Source organism: Notolepis coatsorum (assembly GCF_963971535.1).
Source record: "Notolepis coatsorum genome assembly, chromosome: 11".
In the NCBI taxonomy this organism is placed as follows: domain Eukaryota; kingdom Metazoa; phylum Chordata; class Actinopteri; order Aulopiformes; family Paralepididae; genus Notolepis; species Notolepis coatsorum.
Genome location: NC_140175.1, coordinates 639,629 through 659,428, shown reverse-complemented (window position 1 = coordinate 659,428; position 19,800 = coordinate 639,629). Strand labels below are relative to the sequence as shown.

General features: G+C 44.1%; 1 protein-coding gene across 1 annotated transcript in view; it reads right to left on the bottom strand.

Annotated features, from left to right (window-relative positions):
* LOC311236453 (short-chain specific acyl-CoA dehydrogenase, mitochondrial-like) overlaps positions 1-19,800 on the bottom strand; it is a gene marked incomplete at its 5' end in the record, with an annotated part of 100,133 nt that overhangs the window by 37,344 nt on the left and 42,989 nt on the right. Inside the window, one exon of the mRNA XM_084324134.1 lies at positions 2,584-2,658. Coding sequence (XP_084180260.1) covers positions 2,584-2,658 — 75 coding nt within the window. The remainder of the gene's footprint in view (positions 1-2,583; positions 2,659-19,800) is intronic.

Here is a 19,800-nt window from a genome sequence, read left to right as displayed (position 1 = left end):
ATAATAAAATATTTAAGTAAAATGTATAGAAATAAAGAAAAATAAGACAATGAAATAAAGATAATAATTCATTTAAAAGCTATTTTTTGAAAGCTAAGTTTTGAGCAGTGCCAACCGAGTCTGCTGTCCTAACAGACTTGGGGTCTGTAGGGTAAGCACTTATTCCCTCCTCCCTGAACATTTATGGAGATGTATGGGCCTTTTAACACTTTCCGTGCCACTCACGAGATTTCTCTGGTTTTTTTATAGGTGGTTGAATGCCACTCACGAGATTTCTCTGATTTTTTTTTTTTTTTTAGTGATCTGAAAAATTATTGCATCACCCGAGCCTACCCGAGTATAGCCGAGGGGCGCCGGCGATCACTGTGGAAAAAAGCGCCCCCTGTCGTCTCCCAGATGACATAAGTGATTTTGGAATGGACTCAATGAAAATGAATGGGGAAAAAAATCCGGTACTCCACATTTTCCAGTTCACTGATCCAGCCGGGGTTACCAGAGTTCATTCTGGATCCTCAGATCCCCGCGGATCATGGAGTTCTACTGTATCGCGTTGGATCCATACACGTATCGATTTTTTCGAATGGTGATCAGGAATTGGAATATACCAGTTGGATACCATCTGATGTCAGGTAAGGACTCTATGTTATCAGTGTTAGGATAATCTGAGAAAGTTTGATGAAGTTATAAGCTGTTTTGTGAAATGTCCTCTTTCGGTTTCACTGTAAAAGTCCGTGAGGAAATCAACGGAGCGATTATCAGTGCGCGGCCGTAATGTACTTGCGTGCACGTATAATATTGATCATCTAGCGTTTATTTGAAAACGATTCATAAAAAGGCCGACGAATATCAACGTTGTGGAATATTCCACTAAAAGACGATTTTCATAGAATGCTCCAGAATGTGCTGTTTTTTATATCAAAACGGGGGCTTTTCTAACTGCTCTGAAACGGAAACGACGCGATTAAAAAACAATCTGCCTTCACAGCACTGACTTGAAAATAGTATTTGATAATGCGATGGGCAGATTAGACACATAGCCATAATTTAAAACATAGATTAGGCGATATTAACGTTAACATTGGCGCAGATGGTGGCATTCAGCCGGTAAAACGGAAAACCAGGCGTGGCGCTCAAAGTGTTAAGTCAGTGATAAAAGTGTCTTTCAAGGATAAGTGAGCTCCTGCACTGATTATTATAGTTCAATATTCAATATTATTTCACCAAAAAAACCCAAAAAGCATAAAAAGGCCCCTCCCCGCCCAAAAAGGGCCCCCAAAAATAGCACAGGCCCAGTGCCCTTTTCAGCCTTTGAGCACCTGCCCCTCTAAAGTCCTGTGCATGTCCCTGCCTAACAGTGTTTATTATTAAGAGTCAGACAGTCCTAACAGTGTTTATTATTAAGAGTCAGATAGTCCTAACAGTGTTTATTATTAAGAGTCAGACAGTCCTAACAGTGTTTATTATTAAGAGTCAGACAGTCCTAATAGTGTTTATTATAGTGTTTTTTCAACCTGTAACTTGTTCTTGTCAGAGACCAGCAGGGCTGAGTCGTCCGCAAACAGGAACAAGTTGCAGTCACAAGCTGACGACATGTCATTTGCATAAATTAGGAACAGTAGCGGTCCTAGTATGCTTCCTTGTGGAACACCACAGCTCACTGTGAGGGGGGGGGATAGGGTACCGTTTACCTCCACCATCTGTTCTCTCCCCTCCAGGTAGGATTGCATCCAGCTCACTGGTGAACTATCAAAACCAATTGCCAATCAGACAGTAGTAACACCAGAGTCCATGCAGTGTTTGTTATTAAGAGTCAGATAGTCCTAACAGTGTTTATTATTAAGAGTCAGACAGTCCTAACAGTGTTTATTATTAAGAGTCAGATAGTCCTAACAGTGTTTATTATTAAAGTGATGAACACCACACCATAGACTTATGTGTAATAATATACCATAAAATCTAAAATAAAAATACCTCCACCATCTGTTCCCTCCCCTCCAGGTAGGATTGCATCCAGCTCACTGATAGACTATCAAAACCAATTGCTTTTAGCTTGTCAATCAGAATGGAGTGATTGACCGTGTCAAAGGCCTTTTGTAGGTCCAGCATGACCATGCCGCAGTATTTGCCTGCGTCCACCTCTTGTTTGATGTGGTCATTCAAATAGAGAAGGCATGTGTCAGTGGAGTGGGATGTTCTGAAGCCAGATTGGAATTCGTAGATTAGATTTTTTTCCGCTAGGTACTTTTCGACCTGTTCGTAGACTATTTTTTCCATGACTTTCGAGATGGAGGTGAGAATAGAAACAGGGCGGTAGTTGCCTGGGTCTAATTTGCTGCCCTTTTTGTGCAGAGGGGTCACCCTCGCAATTTTGAAGTCCTTGGGGACGTGTCCCTGTTTTATGGAACAGAGAAAAAGAGGAATGTCAATAACCAAACGCAGGGATTACGAGGCAGTCCAGTAATAGAGCCGAGTCCAGCAATAACAAAAGGCGATACCTCTTCAGTGTTAACGAAACACACAAAAAAACAGAAAGGTCTTGAGTCCAGGAAAAACAGAGCATCAAAGATATACTTCCAGACTCACCAAGGGGCAAAGTGAGATACGGGGCGCGGGTCCAGGGGAGCAGAGAGGGGCGACAGCGGTGAACTCCAAGGCGTACTGGAGAAACAAATGGAGAACAACACGGGAGGAACAAGCTGCAGGCGGAGGTAAGCAAAATGACCCGACAATGAACATTCAGAAACCCCGAGTATATAAGGGCTCCCTTCGAGCTGATTCGAAACTCTCTTCAGGTGTGTGGAGGTAATTGGTACCTGGAAGCGTGCGGTAATGGACCAGCCCTCACACAGTTAGTCAGATAGTCCTAACAGTGTTTATTATTAAGAGTCAGATAGTCCTAACAGTGTTTATTATTAAGAGTCAGATAGTCCTAACAGTGTTTATTATTAAGAGTCAGTTAGTCCTAACAGTGTTTATTATTAAGAGTCAGATAGTCCTAACAGTGTTTATTATTAAGAGTCAGATAGTCCTAACAGTGTTTATTATTAAGAGTCAGACAGTCCTAATAGTGTTTATTATTAAGAGTCAGATAGTCCTAACAGTGTTTATTATTAAGAGTCAGATAGTCCTAACAGTGTTTATTATTAAGAGTCAGATAGTCCTAACAGTGTTTATTATTAAGAGTCAGACAGTCCTAATAGTGTTTATTATTAAGAGTCAGTGTTTATTATTAAGAGTCAAATAGTCCTAACAGTGTTTATTATTAAGAGTCAGTGTTTATTATTAAGAGTCAAATAGTCCTAACAGTGTTTATTATTAAGAGTCAGACAGTCCTAATAGTGTTTATTATTAAGAGTCAAATAGTCCTAACAGTGTTTATTATTAAGAGTCAGATAGTCCTAACAGTGTTTATTATTAAGAGTCAGTGTTTATTATTAAGAGTCAAATAGTCCTAACAGTGTTTATTATTAAGAGTCAGTGTTTATTATTAAGAGTCAGATAGTCCTAACAGTGTTTATTATTAAGAGTCAGATAGTCCTAACAGTGTTTATTATTAAGAGTCAAATAGTCCTAACAGTGTTTATTATTAAGAGTCAGATAGTCCTAACAGTGTTTATTATTAAGAGTCAGACAGTCCTAACAGTGTTTATTATTAAGAGTCAGATAGTCCTAACAGTGTTTATTATTAAGAGTCAGATAGTCCTAATAGTGTTTATTATTAAGAGTCAGTGTTTATTATTAAGAGTCAAATAGTCCTAACAGTGTTTATTATTAAGAGTCAGATAGTCCTAATAGTGTTTATTATTAAGAGTCAGATAGTCCTAACAGTGTTTATTATTAAGAGTCAGATAGTCCTAACAGTGTTTATTATTAAGAGTCAAATAGTCCTAACAGTGTTTATTATTAAGAGACAGATTTTCACCTGCACAGCGCGACCTCTCAGCGGCGGGGGTCTGCGTGGGAGGGACACGCCGCCCTCGTCGCTTCCTGATTCTACTGCGCAGGCGCACCAACCGACCTGTAGGAGTCGCTGTCCACAACGTCCGATCCCCACCCACCAGCTTCCCACCCCTAACACTGCCAATTGTATTAGTATGAACGACCAGCCAAGCTGGTTGCAACGCCGAGAACCCAGCATCTCCTTTGTTGGTGGTGAGCGCCTTGCCCACTGCGCCACCTAGCCGCCCTTAATTTAAAACATTTCAAAACAAATTTATATATATGCAAAAAAAAGAAAAGAAAAAATATATTATGTAAAACATGAAAGAATTAAATAAAAATGTAAACACCCGTGAATATCAAGTCCCTTCCTCATCCCTGTACCTCGTGAACATCATTTCCTTATAAATCAGTTTGAATTGTCTCATATTTGGACATTGTTTTAGCACCACATTCAGACTGTTCCACAGTTTCACTCCACATATCGAGATGCAGTGTCTTCTCCTGGTAGTGCGTACACTAAGAACTTTTAAATTGAGTTCTCCCCTCAGTTTATAACCCCCCTCCCTATCAAAGAACAAGTACATTACCTTTTGCTTTATACATTAATTGTGCCGTTTTAAATTCCACACGATTATTTAACTTTAATGTTTTTGACTTTAAAAATATCACGATAACCTGCAATGTGAACTATCCTTATGGCCCTTTTTTGAAGTATAAAAAGTGGTTGTAGTGTAGAATTATAAGTGTTTCCCCAGACTTCAGCACAGTAATTTAAATATGGAAAACTAGTGAACAGTATAATGTAGAGTGATTTTCTATCCAGAATGTGCTTTACTTTACTCATGACTGAAATGCTTCTTGACAGTTTAGTTTGGACATTTTATGTGAGGTTTCCAGCAGATTTTATGGTATATTATTACACATAAGTCTATGGTGTGGTGTTCATCACTTTAATAATAAACACTGTTAGGACTATCTGACTCTTAATAATAAACACTGTTAGGACTGTCTGACTCTTAATAATAAACACTGTTAGGACTATCTGACTCTTAATAACAAACACTGCATGGACTCTGGTGTTACTACTGTCTGATTGGCAATTGGTTTTGATAGTTCACCAGTGAGCTGGATGCAATCCTACCTGGAGGGGAGAGAACAGATGGTGGAGGTAAACGGTACACTATCCCCCCCCCCTCCCAGTGAGCTGTGGTGTTCCACAAGGAAGCATACTAGGACCGCTACTGTTCCTAATTTATGCAAATGACATGTCGTCAGCTTGTGACTGCAACTTGTTCCTGTTTGCGGACGACTCAGCCCTGCTGGTCTCTGACAAGAACAAGTTACAGGTTGAAAAAACCCTCAGCTCTGAACTCGGCAGAATCAGCATATGGCTCGCTGATAACAAACTATCATTACACCTGGGCAAAACAGAGTCCATTCTCTTCGGTTCAAATAACAAACTCAGCAAGACCGACGGCTCACAGTGGGTGACAATATTGTCACAAGGAAAGATGAAATTACCTACCTGGGTTCCATCTTAGAGGCAAATCTTTCCTGTGACAAAATGGCAACCAATGTAATTAAAAAAAGTCAACCAACGAACTAGATTCTTGTACCGGATCTCCTCTCTGGTAAACAAGAATACCTTGAAGACTCTGGCAGGAGCACTCATTCAAGGGTACTACGACCTCATGGTACCAAAGCACCTCAAAGGCACTAAAAAACAAGATTACAAATATCACAAAACAAACTGGTCAGACTACTGCTTGACCTTACTCCTAGAACCCACCTCACCCCTGCCCACTTTGACAACCTAGGATGGCTTAGAGTAGACCACAGAGTACAGCAACTTGCAATGGGCCTGGTCTACAAGATACACTACACCACTAAGGTACCCATGTACATGTCGACATACTTCCCAAAGATCAGTGAATACCACGATCACAACACCAGAGGGAGCTCCACAAATCATGTTCAACCGGCTCAAACAAGGGACTAAACACGTTTCGCAATTATGCCACAACAATGTGGAACGCCCTATACCCACAACCGTAAAATAATGTGAATCACTACCCACCTTCAAAACCACTCTAAAAGAGCACCTACGAGAGGCTGCAATTCGAAACTAAACCCGGTAAATGTCCAAATCCGCCCCCCCCCACCCATCCAACCCCCCCAATGTACAGTTTCCTCCCCCTCAAATGTATATATTCTCTTTTAGAAACTCTGTCTGTAAATAAACAGTACTGTATATTTGTATATCATGTATGTCATAAATGTCTTGATGAATTTAAATGGGGGACCCTGATGTAAACAAGACGAAAGTCTTTCTCTGGTCTGCATCCCCTGAAAGAAGAGCATCGAGGGGTAAAATCAGAGGGGGGCACACCTGGGACGCCAGGTGTTGCCGTTGAGCCCTTCGGAGGTGTCGTGGGCCTGTCAACGAAACACCAATGAAGGAGGGTGCCCACCTGAAGACCCCAGTGAAGCTTTTGCCTCTACCCCATTCAAAAAAGTGCTGATTATCTAAGGGATTGTAATATCTAGTCCTATAAGCTCAACTGATAAACTGGAGAAATCCAGTGACTACTGTGAAAGTGCAGCTGACAACAAGGGAAAGACCATGTGACGGCTTGGAAAGACAGCTGACAGGAAGGAAAGACCCCAACGGGGCTGTCATGGACTAGCTATCCATGATGGCAGGCTCCGTCGCTTAATTAAGTGCACAAAAGCCACCCCTCATTGCTACGAAAAGTCTAAAGAGAAAAACACCCCTAGAGTCTGCGAGAGCGGGGGCGGAAGATGACTCATCGGCTGACCACCCGGTAACTGACCCTGGAACGACGACGAACCAGATAATCGGCACATCAACTGAAGGACAGGAGCACAGAGTATGTAGCTGTGGCTGGTCCAAGGTAACATCCATCAGAGGCCTACGAATACATCAAGGCCGGATGAAGTGCTTGAAGAAAGTGAGGCCGGGATCTCGCATTGACCATTATCTTCTGAGAGAAAGGTCAAGTCAGGCGAGTGAAGCTCAGCGGCAGGATTTAACCCACAGTCCACCGAGCATCAGTACCCCGGCTGAAAGTAATTCAAGCACATCAGTCACTTGCAACCTTCTTTGGAGCTGAAAGAAGAGCATCGAGGGGTAAAAGCAGAGGGGGGCACACCTGGGACGCCAGGTGTTGCCGTTGAGCCCTTCGGAGGTGTCGTGGGCCTGTCAACGAAACACCAATGAAGGAGGGTGCCCACCTGAAGACCCCAGTGAAGCTTTTGCCTCTACCCCATTCAAAAAAGTGCTGATTATCTAAGGGATTGTAATATCTAGTCCTATAAGCTCAACTGATAAACTGGAGAAATCCAGTGACTACTGTGAAAGTGCAGCTTGACAACAAGGGAAAGACCATGTGACGGCTTGGAAAGACAGCTGACAGGAAGGAAAGACCCCAACGGGGCTGTCATGGACTAGCTATCCATGATGGCAGGCTCCGTCGCTTAATTAAGTGCACAAAAGCCACCCCTCATTGCTACGAAAAGTCTAAAGAGAAAAACACCCCTAGAGTCTGCGAGAGCGGGGGCGGAAGATGACTCATCGGCTGACCACCCGGTAACTGACCCTGGAACGACGACGAACCAGATAATCGGCACATCAACTGAAGGACAGGAGCACAGAGTATGTAGCTGTGGCTGGTCCAAGGTAACATCCATCAGAGGCCTACGAATACATCAAGGCCGGATGAAGTGCTTGAAGAAAGTGAGGCCGGGATCTCGCATTGACCATTATCTTCTGAGAGAAAGGTCAAGTCAGGCGAGTGAAGCTCAGCGGCAGGATTTAACCCACAGTCCACCGAGCATCAGTACCCCGGCTGAAAGTAATTCAAGCACATCAGTCACTTGCAACCTTCTTTGGAGCTGAAAGAAGAGCATCGAGGGGTAAAAGCAGAGGGGGGCACACCTGGGACGCCAGGTGTTGCCGTTGAGCCCTTCGGAGGTGTCGTGGGCCTGTCAACGAAACACCAATGAAGGAGGGTGCCCACCTGAAGACCCCAGTGAAGCTTTTGCCTCTACCCCATTCAAAAAAGTGCTGATTATCTAAGGGATTGTAATATCTAGTCCTATAAGCTCAACTGATAAACTGGAGAAATCCAGTGACTACTGTGAAAGTGCAGCTGACAACAAGGGAAAGACCATGTGACGGCTTGGAAAGACAGCTGACAGGAAGGAAAGACCCCAACGGGGCTGTCATGGACTAGCTATCCATGATGGCAGGCTCCGTCGCTTAATTAAGTGCACAAAAGCCACCCCTCATTGCTACGAAAAGTCTAAAGAGAAAAACACCCCTAGAGTCTGCGAGAGCGGGGGCGGAAGATGACTCATCGGCTGACCACCCGGTAACTGACCCTGGAACGACGACGAACCAGATAATCGGCACATCAACTGAAGGACAGGAGCACAGAGTATGTAGCTGTGGCTGGTCCAAGGTAACATCCATCAGAGGCCTACGAATACATCAAGGCCGGATGAAGTGCTTGAAGAAAGTGAGGCCGGGATCTCGCATTGACCATTATCTTCTGAGAGAAAGGTCAAGTCAGGCGAGTGAAGCTCAGCGGCAGGATTTAACCCACAGTCCACCGAGCATTAGTACCCCGGCTGAAAGTAATTCAAGCACATCAGTCACTTGCAACCTTCTTTGGAGCTGAAAGAAGAGCATCGAGGGGTAAAAGCAGAGGGGGGCACACCTGGGACGCCAGGTGTTGCCGTTGAGCCCTTCGGAGGTGTCGTGGGCCTGTCAACGAAACACCAATGAAGGAGGGTGCCCACCTGAAGACCCCAGTGAAGCTTTTGCCTCTACCCCATTCAAAAAAGTGCTGATTATCTAAGGGATTGTAATATCTAGTCCTATAAGCTCAACTGATAAACTGGAGAAATCCAGTGACTACTGTGAAAGTGCAGCTGACAACAAGGGAAAGACCATGTGACGGCTTGGAAAGACAGCTGACAGGAAGGAAAGACCCCAACGGGGCTGTCATGGACTAGCTATCCATGATGGCAGGCTCCGTCGCTTAATTAAGTGCACAAAAGCCACCCCTCATTGCTACGAAAAGTCTAAAGAGAAAAACACCCCTAGAGTCTGCGAGAGCGGGGGCGGAAGATGACTCATCGGCTGACCACCCGGTAACTGACCCTGGAACGACGACGAACCAGATAATCGGCACATCAACTGAAGGACAGGAGCACAGAGTATGTAGCTGTGGCTGGTCCAAGGTAACATCCATCAGAGGCCTACGAATACATCAAGGCCGGATGAAGTGCTTGAAGAAAGTGAGGCCGGGATCTCGCATTGACCATTATCTTCTGAGAGAAAGGTCAAGTCAGGCGAGTGAAGCTCAGCGGCAGGATTTAACCCACAGTCCACCGAGCATCAGTACCCCGGCTGAAAGTAATTCAAGCACATCAGTCACTTGCAACCTTCTTTGGAGCTGAAAGAAGAGCATCGAGGGGTAAAAGCAGAGGGGGGCACACCTGGGACGCCAGGTGTTGCCGTTGAGCCCTTCGGAGGTGTCGTGGGCCTGTCAACGAAACACCAATGAAGGAGGGTGCCCACCTGAAGACCCCAGTGAAGCTTTTGCCTCTACCCCATTCAAAAAAGTGCTGATTATCTAAGGGATTGTAATATCTAGTCCTATAAGCTCAACTATCAATTGTGTGTATTGAGCCGTACTGTATTGTACCCATTCTGCAATCTGTTAATAACATGTTCAATCAATCAATCAATCAATCAAATTGAATCCTGCCACTCACTACTGTTATAACTTATCACTATCATCATCACTACTTGCACTGTGTTCTACGTTCTAGTATCATTACTACCTGTCCTGCCTGTACCCCCCCTCCCCCATGCTGCTATGACACTTCCCAAGGGGATTAATAAAGGAACACTTTACGTGACAAAGCCTTTGCATAACATGTTCATACATCGATGCGCCGTGGGCCTTTATAACGGGTAAATCAGGGAATTAGTTGTATGATGTGTTTAACACACTTTGACACTTTCACAGACAATTACTATGGAAATGATGAATCGGCAAGAAATAACTACCGTAGTATGAAACATCTCAATAGATGAGTCTAAGAGCATGATGGCAAAGGACTGTTCATGTCAAATTATTCCATGTTCTATTATTATTACTACCTCTAAATGGTGCATTTATATAACAGCTTTTATCCAAAGCACTTTTCAACTTATGCCTCACATTCACCCGTTCACTCACCCATTCACTCACCCATTCACTCACTCATTCACTCACACATTCACTCACACATTCACTCACACATTCACTCACCCATTCACTCACTCATTCACTCACCCATTCACTCACACATTCACTCACACATTCACTCACACATTCACTCACACATTCACTCACCCATTCACTCACACGTTCACTCACCCATTCACTCACCCATTCACTCACACATTCACTCACCCATTCACATTCACTCACACATTCACTCACACATTCACTCACACATTCACTCACCCATTCACTCACCCATTCACTCACACATTCACTCACCCATTCACTCACACATTCACTCACACATTCACTCACACATTCACATTCACTCACACATTCACTCACACATTCACTCACACATTCACTCACACATTCACTCACACATTCACATTCACTCACACATTCACTCACACATTCACTCACACATTCACTCACACATTCACTCACACATTCACTCACACATTCACATTCACTCACTCATTCACTCACACATTCACTCACACATTCACTCACACATTCACTCACCCATTCACTCACTCATTCACTCACCCATTCACTCACACATTCACTCACACATTCACTCACACATTCACTCACACATTCACTCACCCATTCACTCACACGTTCACTCACCCATTCACTCACCCATTCACTCACACATTCACTCACCCATTCACATTCACTCACACATTCACTCACACATTCACTCACACATTCACTCACCCATTCACTCACCCATTCACTCACACATTCACTCACCCATTCACTCACACATTCACTCACACATTCACTCACACATTCACATTCACTCACACATTCACTCACACATTCACTCACACATTCACTCACACATTCACTCACACATTCACATTCACTCACACATTCACTCACACATTCACTCACACATTCACTCACACATTCACTCACACATTCACTCACACATTCACATTCACTCACACATTCACTCACACATTCACTCACACATTCACTCACACATTCACTCACACATTCACTCACCCATTCACTCACACATTCACTCACCCATTCACTCACCCATTCACTCACCCATTCACTCACCCATTCACTCACACATTCACTCACCCATTCACATTCACTCACACATTCACTCACACATTCACTCACACATTCACTCACCCATTCACTCACCCATTCACTCACACATTCACTCACCCATTCACTCACACATTCACTCACACATTCACTCACACGTTCACTCACACGTTCACTCACACATTCACTCACACATTCACTCACACATTCACTCACCCATTCACTCACACATTCACTCACCCATTCACTCACCCATTCACTCACACGTTCACTCCCACGTTCACTCACCCGTTCACTCACACATTCACTCACACATTCACTCACACATTCACTCACACATTCACTCACACATTCACTCACCCATTCACTCACCCGTTCACTCACCCATTCACTCACACGTTCACTCCCACGTTCACTCACCCGTTCACTCACACATTCACTCACACATTCACTCACACATTCACTCACACATTCACTCACCCATTCACTCACACATTCACTCACCCATTCACTCACACGTTCACTCACACATTCACTCACACATTCACTCACACATTCACTCACACATTCACTCACACATTCACTGACCCATTCACTCACACATTCACTCACACATTCACTCACACATTCACTCACCCATTCACTCACACATTCACACACCGACGGCGGAGGCCACCATGCAAGGTGCCGACCTGCTCATTGGGCGCAGTTAGGGGTTAAGTGTCTTGCTCAAGGACACATCGACACGCTGCCCGGGGAGGAACCGGAATCGAACCGGGAACCTTCTGATTACCAGATGGCCACTCTACCTCCTGAGCCCCCCCCCCCCCCCCCCCCCCCTCATGCAGATTACTTGCCAACTGACATCACATAACCTAAACTGGGAATTGATTACAATTAGTGCATGTCTACCATGAAATAGCAAAACAGTGAATATGTTTGCAACCTGATACACGTATCACCATTGTAACTGTGTTTGGCACAAACTCAATAAAAGCATTTGATCTGTTTCTCAAAACAGAGGTCAGCGTGAGGTCACTTCTGTTTCCAAAGAGTCAAATGTATTTGACAATAATGTTCACCTTAGATTTTGGTTCATAAAGTTCAATCAATATCTAAAATGAAAAGAAAAAAAACGAACCTATACACTAACCTGCTTACTGTCCTCTACTGTCCGGCACTCTTCCTAATATACTAACATACACTCAACACTGCAGCACAAACACTTGTTTGATGAACATTGTTGTTACCCAGCTAGAGTTGTACCCTTCCTGACGACTTGTCATACAAAACTTGTGTAAGTCGCTTTGGATAAAAGCGTTGAGCTAAATGACTAAATGTAAATGTGAATGTAAATGTAAAAATGTTAAATCATCAGACTTAAAGGTTTAATCTGTAATGCCGTCAAACAGCACCCTTTAGGCAAAAGAGCCGAGCCTGAGGTGTCGCCAGCAGTAGAGTCGGTCAGTCGGTCTCCTGGATTGGAATCTCTCTGTGCCCAGCCGACCCCCAGCCGAACCCCAGCTGACCCCCAGCTGACCCCCAGCCGACCCCCAGCCGACAGTCTGCGCTCATGGCCATTTGTACCTGGCGCCTTGAATTTGGACTCACATTAAAAATAAATGATCCTGCCAGATTCTCCCTCTCTGTTGTTTTCACGAGGCCATGTCAGAAGACCGTTTCTCCCTTAATGAATTAAGGGAGAAACAGTCTTCTGACTCTAAAGGGTTTTAATTAAGGGAGAAACAGTCTTCTGACTCTAAAGGGTTAACCCTTTAGAGTCAGAAGACTGAAACGGTCCTTTACACTGTTCATCAATGGCTCTCATGCAGGTAGCAGAAGAGTTAACAAATTCAATCGATAAAATAAAAAGTATGCAGTTGGAGTTTTTATTGATCTGAAAAAAGCTTTCGATACCATTGACCGTGATATTTTACTCAGAAAACTTGAAAAGTATGGAATTAGAGTGGTAGGGCTCAGTTGGATAAAAAGTTACATAGAAAATAGGAAACAATGTGTGCCGATGGGGGAGACCAGATCATCCTGCAAAGTGATAACATGTGGGGTACCGCAAGGATCCATTTTAGGACCGAAATTATTTATATTGTATATTAATGATATCATTGATGTTTCTGATGCACTTAAATTTGTCATTTTTGCAGATGATACTAAAAAAATGTGTTCAGGTGCAGACCTTCAACAGTTGCTAACAAATATTACAGGTGAACTGGGGAAGCTGAAATGTTGGCTTGATACTAACAAACTCTCCTTAAATATAAGTAAGTCTAAATTTATTTTGTTTGGTAATAAGAAAATACATCCGGATACTCAAGTAGAGATATGCATAGATAATGTTCATCTTGAAAGAGTAAATGAATATACTTTTTTGGGGGTCGTGATAGACCAAAACCTCAGCTGGAAAACTGATATTAAAGAAAAAAACAGAGCGTAGCAAAAAACAGACACATATTAAATTTGAGATCATTATACACAATTTATTGTACTCTTTTATTACGATAGCTAACTTACTGTATAGAAACTTGGGGAAACACATACAAAACTAATCTGAATCCGATTATCATCTTACAGAAAAAGGCAATAAGGGTTGTGAACAATGTTAGTTATCTCCATCCTACAAACACACTGTTTTTTGAACTAAGGGCATTAAAGTTCCTCGACTTAGTTGACCATAAAACAGCAGAGATTGTTTTTAAAGCAAGAAGTTATCAACTGCCATGTAACTTACACATTTTGTTTAAAGAACGAGAGGTGACGTATAATTTAAGAAGAACACTCAATTTGAAACAGCCTAGAGCTCGAACCACACTTAAAACGTAAAAGTATATGTCTGTGTCAGTGAAAGGAGTGAAACTCTGGAACAATATACCGGATGAAATAAAAAACAGCAGGAGTATTTTTAAGTTTAAAAAGATGTTTAAAAACAGGGTTCTAGAATCTTAGGGTAGGAGGGGTGGGTGGGTGGGGGACACTGTACAACTGTACAAGCAAAACTGTACATTGGAATATTGACAAAACCATACTTGGTCATTGACATAATCCTGTCATGTCACAGTCACAGTCGTGTTTGAAAGCTGTGTGCATTTAGTATGGTTGTACATCTCACCAGGGTTAAATATCATTTAGTATGGATTAGGGCTGACCTCGATTAGTTGAATAGTCGACTAATCGATCGAAAAGAGCCGTAGTCGACTGCCAAGCTCTTAGTTGAATGCAAAAAAATATATATTATAATTATAAAACATTTTTGCATTCGGTGGGGTAGTCGACTACCTGTCGACTATCGGCAAATTTCGGCCATTCAAAGTCGACTACACAAATCCTTAGTTGGGGACAGGCCTAGTGTGGATACATTACATATTACATCTCACCAGTGTTGAATATCACAAAGGCTGGATCAAAATTATGAATTTTTGTATTTTTTTTTTAAAGCTCCGGGGCTAGGAGCAGAGCCTTCTAAAAGATTATTGGCTCTGGTGAGGAGTTATTAAAATACCTCAGAACATGAAAACATGTTTCTGTCCTGCACTCCTCCTCCTCCTCTTCCTCTTCCTCTTCCTTCTCCTCCTCTCCTCCTCCTCCTCCTCCCTCTCCTCCTCTTCCTCCTCTTCCTCCTCCTCCTCCTGCTCCTCCTGCTCCTCCTGCTCCTCCTCCTCTTCCTCCTCTTCCTCCTCCTCCTGCTCCTCCTGCTCCTCCTGCTCCTCCTGCTCCTCCTCCTCCTCCTCCTGCTTATCCTCCTCCTCCTCCTCCTCCTGCTTATCCTCCTCCTCCTCCTCCTCCTGCTTATCCTGCTCCTCCTGTTCCTCCTGCTCCTCCTCCTCTTCCTCCTCCTCCTGCTCCTCCTCCTCATCCTCCTCCTCCTCCTTCTCATGCTCCTCCTCCTCCTCCTCCTCCTCCTCCTCCTCCTCCTCCACGGGGAGCAGCGTACTGGCTCATGTTAAATGGCAGGCCATGCATTATGCAGCAGCTTAGGCCACCGCGCTGGGTCTCCATGTCCTCGGCTGCAGTCCACCTGTCGCTGCTCTGGTCGTAGCGCTCCACCTTGTTGGAGGTGGAGGTGAAGTCAGTGTAGCCTCCGACCACGAAGAGCAGGTCGTCCAGCACCGCGATGCCAAATAAGCAGCGGGGGGTGAGCATGTCGGGCAGGGCGCTCCAGGAGTCAGTCAAGGGGCTGTAGGCCTCCGCGCTACGCTGGTCGTGTCCACCGTCCTCCCCTCCCACCTGAGGACAGGACACATGAGAGGAATGTTTTAGTGTGTGGCTCAGGCAGGCAGGCAGGCAGATACTGTATTAATCCACATAGGGAAAAGAGGGCATCACAGAAGCATTGAAAGTCAAATGATACATGTCTATAGAAATATCTAGTATAAATCATTTGTCTCTGTGTGCACCTACCGCATAGACATGTCCTCCGTATGCAGCCACTCCCACTCCGTCACGCCTGGTGCTCATGGGGGCGATCAGAGTCCACTGGTCGGTGTCTGGGCTGTAGCACTCAGCTGTGAGCAGACCCTCTGCCCCGTTGAAGCCACCACAGATGTAAACCTGTAATAAGAAAGAATATTCTAATTTAGTTTATATATTCCATTTGATTTCATTCTACTTTAATTGTCTGTTAATGTTGATGCACCAAAGGACCCAGACACATCTTTTGTATGTGCAAGCTTACTTGGCAATAAAGACATTTATGATTTATGATCTAACGTTCCTTGTGTTCATCTAGCACCCTGTGTCCCTCAGTTCCACCCACCTTGCCCTGGAGGGCTGCTGCCCCGGCGGTGCTCCTGCGCTCCAGCATGGGTGAGATCAGTGTCCACTGGTCGGTTTCAGGCTCGTAGCGCTCGGCGGTGTTCAGATACACGTCTCCGTCCCACCCTCCCATGGCGTAGATACAGCCGTCCAACGCGACCACGCTGAGGTGACTGCGGCGTGAGTGCATGGGAGCCGCCTGCAGCCAGCTGCGAGTGACGGGGTTGAACCTGCGCACACTGCTGAGAGGCTCTCCGCCATCGTTATAGCCGCCGACGCAGTAGACCAGACCGTGGAGATAAGCGATGCCGTGGCCCCACCGGGGACTCTCCCCCTCAACGCTCACGTCCATCCATCCACCGGCTCGGATGTTGTAAGCCTCCATGCCACCCCCGCCTCCGATGGCCAATAGGACCTCCTGGGGCTGGCGTGGGCGGGTCAGGGGGTTTGGGAGCCTGTCGGAGCCAGGGGGGTTCAGGACGCTGAGGATGAGGGCCCTGCAGTCGTGGCTGTCCCTCACCACAGGGTTGTTCTGGACGTTGCTCCTGAAGTAGTCAGGTCTCATCAAGCCCATGCGAACCTGGGAAGAGACAAGCAGACAGCGGGTACAACTTAGACATCGGTTGTAGATGGTTTCTGTCGCTAGGGAACAGTTTGGACCCAAATGTTTGAGAACCACTGTACTAGGGAACCTAGTGTTGTTTTAATGTAATGCACAGTAATACAATTATTATTATTATTTTTTATAAATGTTTTTATTTTATTTTATTTTCATACATAACACAGAACATAACAGTACAATAATAATAATAATAATAATAATAATAATAATAATAATAATAATAATAATAATAATAATAATAATAATAATAATAATAATAATAATAATAATAATAATAATAATAATAATGACAACAGCGACGACAACAATAATAACAGTAACATGAATCATAATGAACTTGACAAGAGACAGACAAACAAGAAAAAGTAAAATAATAGAAATAAAATTAAAAAAAATGTGGCTCAGGCACTAGCAACCATGTTTGTGTATCCGTAATACAATTAGTTACCTTGGGCAGCAGCAAAGGGATGTGTGTTTTACGCTCCTCATGGGAGTGGTCGATCCAACGGAGGACTGCCTCGAACACCGTCTCCTCGCTCTTCACGTTCAGGTCATCCCTCTCGATGATGTCCACCAGTTGCTGCAGGGACAGCTCCACAAACTCCTGTGAGACGTGCAACATCTCCTCAAAGTGGCACACGATGAAGAGATGGGCCTTGCGCCTCAGGTCAGGGCAGCAGTAGATGTCCACGAACCTCCAGATGCCGACACAGTTTTCCAGAGACAGCTGGCCTTCTAGGAAGTCAGAGCACGCTCCTACTATGCCAGTGACGCGAAGCTGGTCTGCAGCCACCAGAAGCTCTTTCACGTTCTCTGCTGTCACCAGCACAACGTGTGTGTAGGAGTACTCTATGATGAGCTGCATCATACCCGGGGACACCCCAGGGATACTATAGACTGCTTTCTCTGAGTCGCTCCAGCGAGTGAAGAGGGCTCTGTGGGACGCAGAGTACAGAGATATCTGATGAGTAAACAGTAAGCAACATTCTGTCCTGTGTGCGTTTTCCTTAATGCCAAGCAAGCAGTGCAAAAATGCTTCCGCATTCGTCACCGCACGCCAGTGCGGTAAAGCGCCCTTCTTTTCAGACAAATGCTACCGTGCGTGCACCGGCGGCGGCGTGCTCGCTCAGGTGCGTGCGTGCGCCGGCGTGCTCGCGCGAGGTGCCCGCGCATGCGCATGAGATCCCGCCTTGGTTCGACACGAGCGGAGCTCAATATATATAAGTCACCGCCCCTTATTCAGTATCTAGCAATAGCTCAATTGGCAAGGCCACATGGCTGTGGATCCTATGGCTCGTTTGCTGGCGAGTTCGAATCCCATCGAAAATATTTTTTAACGTGATTTTTTTTTAACGTGTATTCTTTCGCCGGTTAAGGTTAGGCATGGTTAAGGTTAAGGTTAAGGTTAGGCATTGTTTCGGAGTTGGTTAAGGTTAGAACGGTTAAGTTTAGGCGCTGTTAAGGAGCTGGTTAAGGTTAGAGTTTGTCAAAGAGAATGGCAATATAATTTCTATGATTAAGGTTAGGCATGGTTAAGGTTAAGGTTAGGCATTGTTTCGGAGTTGGTTAAGGTTAGAACGGTTAAGTTTAGGCGTTGTTAAGGAGCTGGTTAAGGTTAGAGTTTGTCAAAGAGAATGGCAATAGACAGCCTATTTCCGCGCGACCTGGGCGCTGGGCGGCGGAAAATGAAAGGCGCATTACTGCACGCCACTACGGTAAATTTTTGCACTGCTTGCTTGGCATAAAGCTACACGCGTCCTGTGTAGTAATTAGGGCTGACCCCTATTAGTCGAATAGTCCACTAATTGGTCGAAAGGAGCCGTAGTCGACTGCCAACCTCTTAGAAGCGTGGCTAACGCTAATGGCACGCATACCAGAGGCCAACTGCCTAGGAAAACAGGCACAGAGGCACTGAAAGAGGATTTCACCCATCTAATGAACACACTAGACTAGACAAATATCAAGATGTATCCATCAGTGGACCAATTGCATGCTTTTGCAGAGGACAAGAAGCCTTCAGTCGACTCCTTCAGACATTAAGCACCCCCCACAGCCCAAATGGAATGATACAAAAATATATTATACTTTTTTTTTATATATATATATAGTCGACTAATAGTCGACTAATGGCAGATTTTGGCCAATCATAGTCGACTATCCAAATCCTTAGTCGGGGACAGCCCTAGTAGTAATATATTTTCACTGTAGAAGTATAGGGTCTTAGCACAGTAGAAGTATAGTATCTTTTTACAGTAGAAGTACAGTATAGTATCTGTTTACAGTAGAATTACAGTATAGTATCTGTTTACAGTAGAAGTGCATTATAGTATCTTTTTACAGTAGAAGTACAGTATAGTATCTGTTTACAGTAGAGGTACAGTATAGTATCGGTTTACAGTAGAAGTACAGTATCTGTTTACAGTAGAAGTACAGTATAGTATCTGTTTACAGTAAAAGTACAGTATGGTATCTGTTTACTAACCAAGTTAACCTGAACCAAGCTAACCTGAATCAAGCTAACCTGAACCAAGCTAAACTTACCTGAAATAGTCACTGCAGTCACACAGGAGGGCCTTGTGGGCATTCAACTCAGTGCTGTTGACTTTAATAACCACATCACAGAGCCTTCCCTCCAGACGCAGCTCATTAAGGATTGTACAGGACATTGTTTCCTTTTCCATGTGGGGATTTTAAATTGTATCTACAGAATATATTCAAGCTTACAAACAAGTAGCCGGAAACAACAAGTGATATCTTCACTTGGTCTTCTGAGATCTGAGATCTACTGAGAGAATTGTTGAATATATATACTGTACACAAATGTTCTAGAATGTTCTATTATGACATCATACTGTGACATCACAAATGTTCTAGAATGTTTGATTATGACATCATACTGTGACATCACAAATGTTCTAGAATGTTTGATTATGACATCATACTGTGACATCACAAATGTTCTAGAATGTTTGATTATGACATCATACTGTGACATCACAAATGTTCTAGAATGTTTGATTATCACACTGTGACATCACAAATGTTCTAGAATGTTTGATTATGACATCATACTGTGACATCACAAATGTGCTAGAA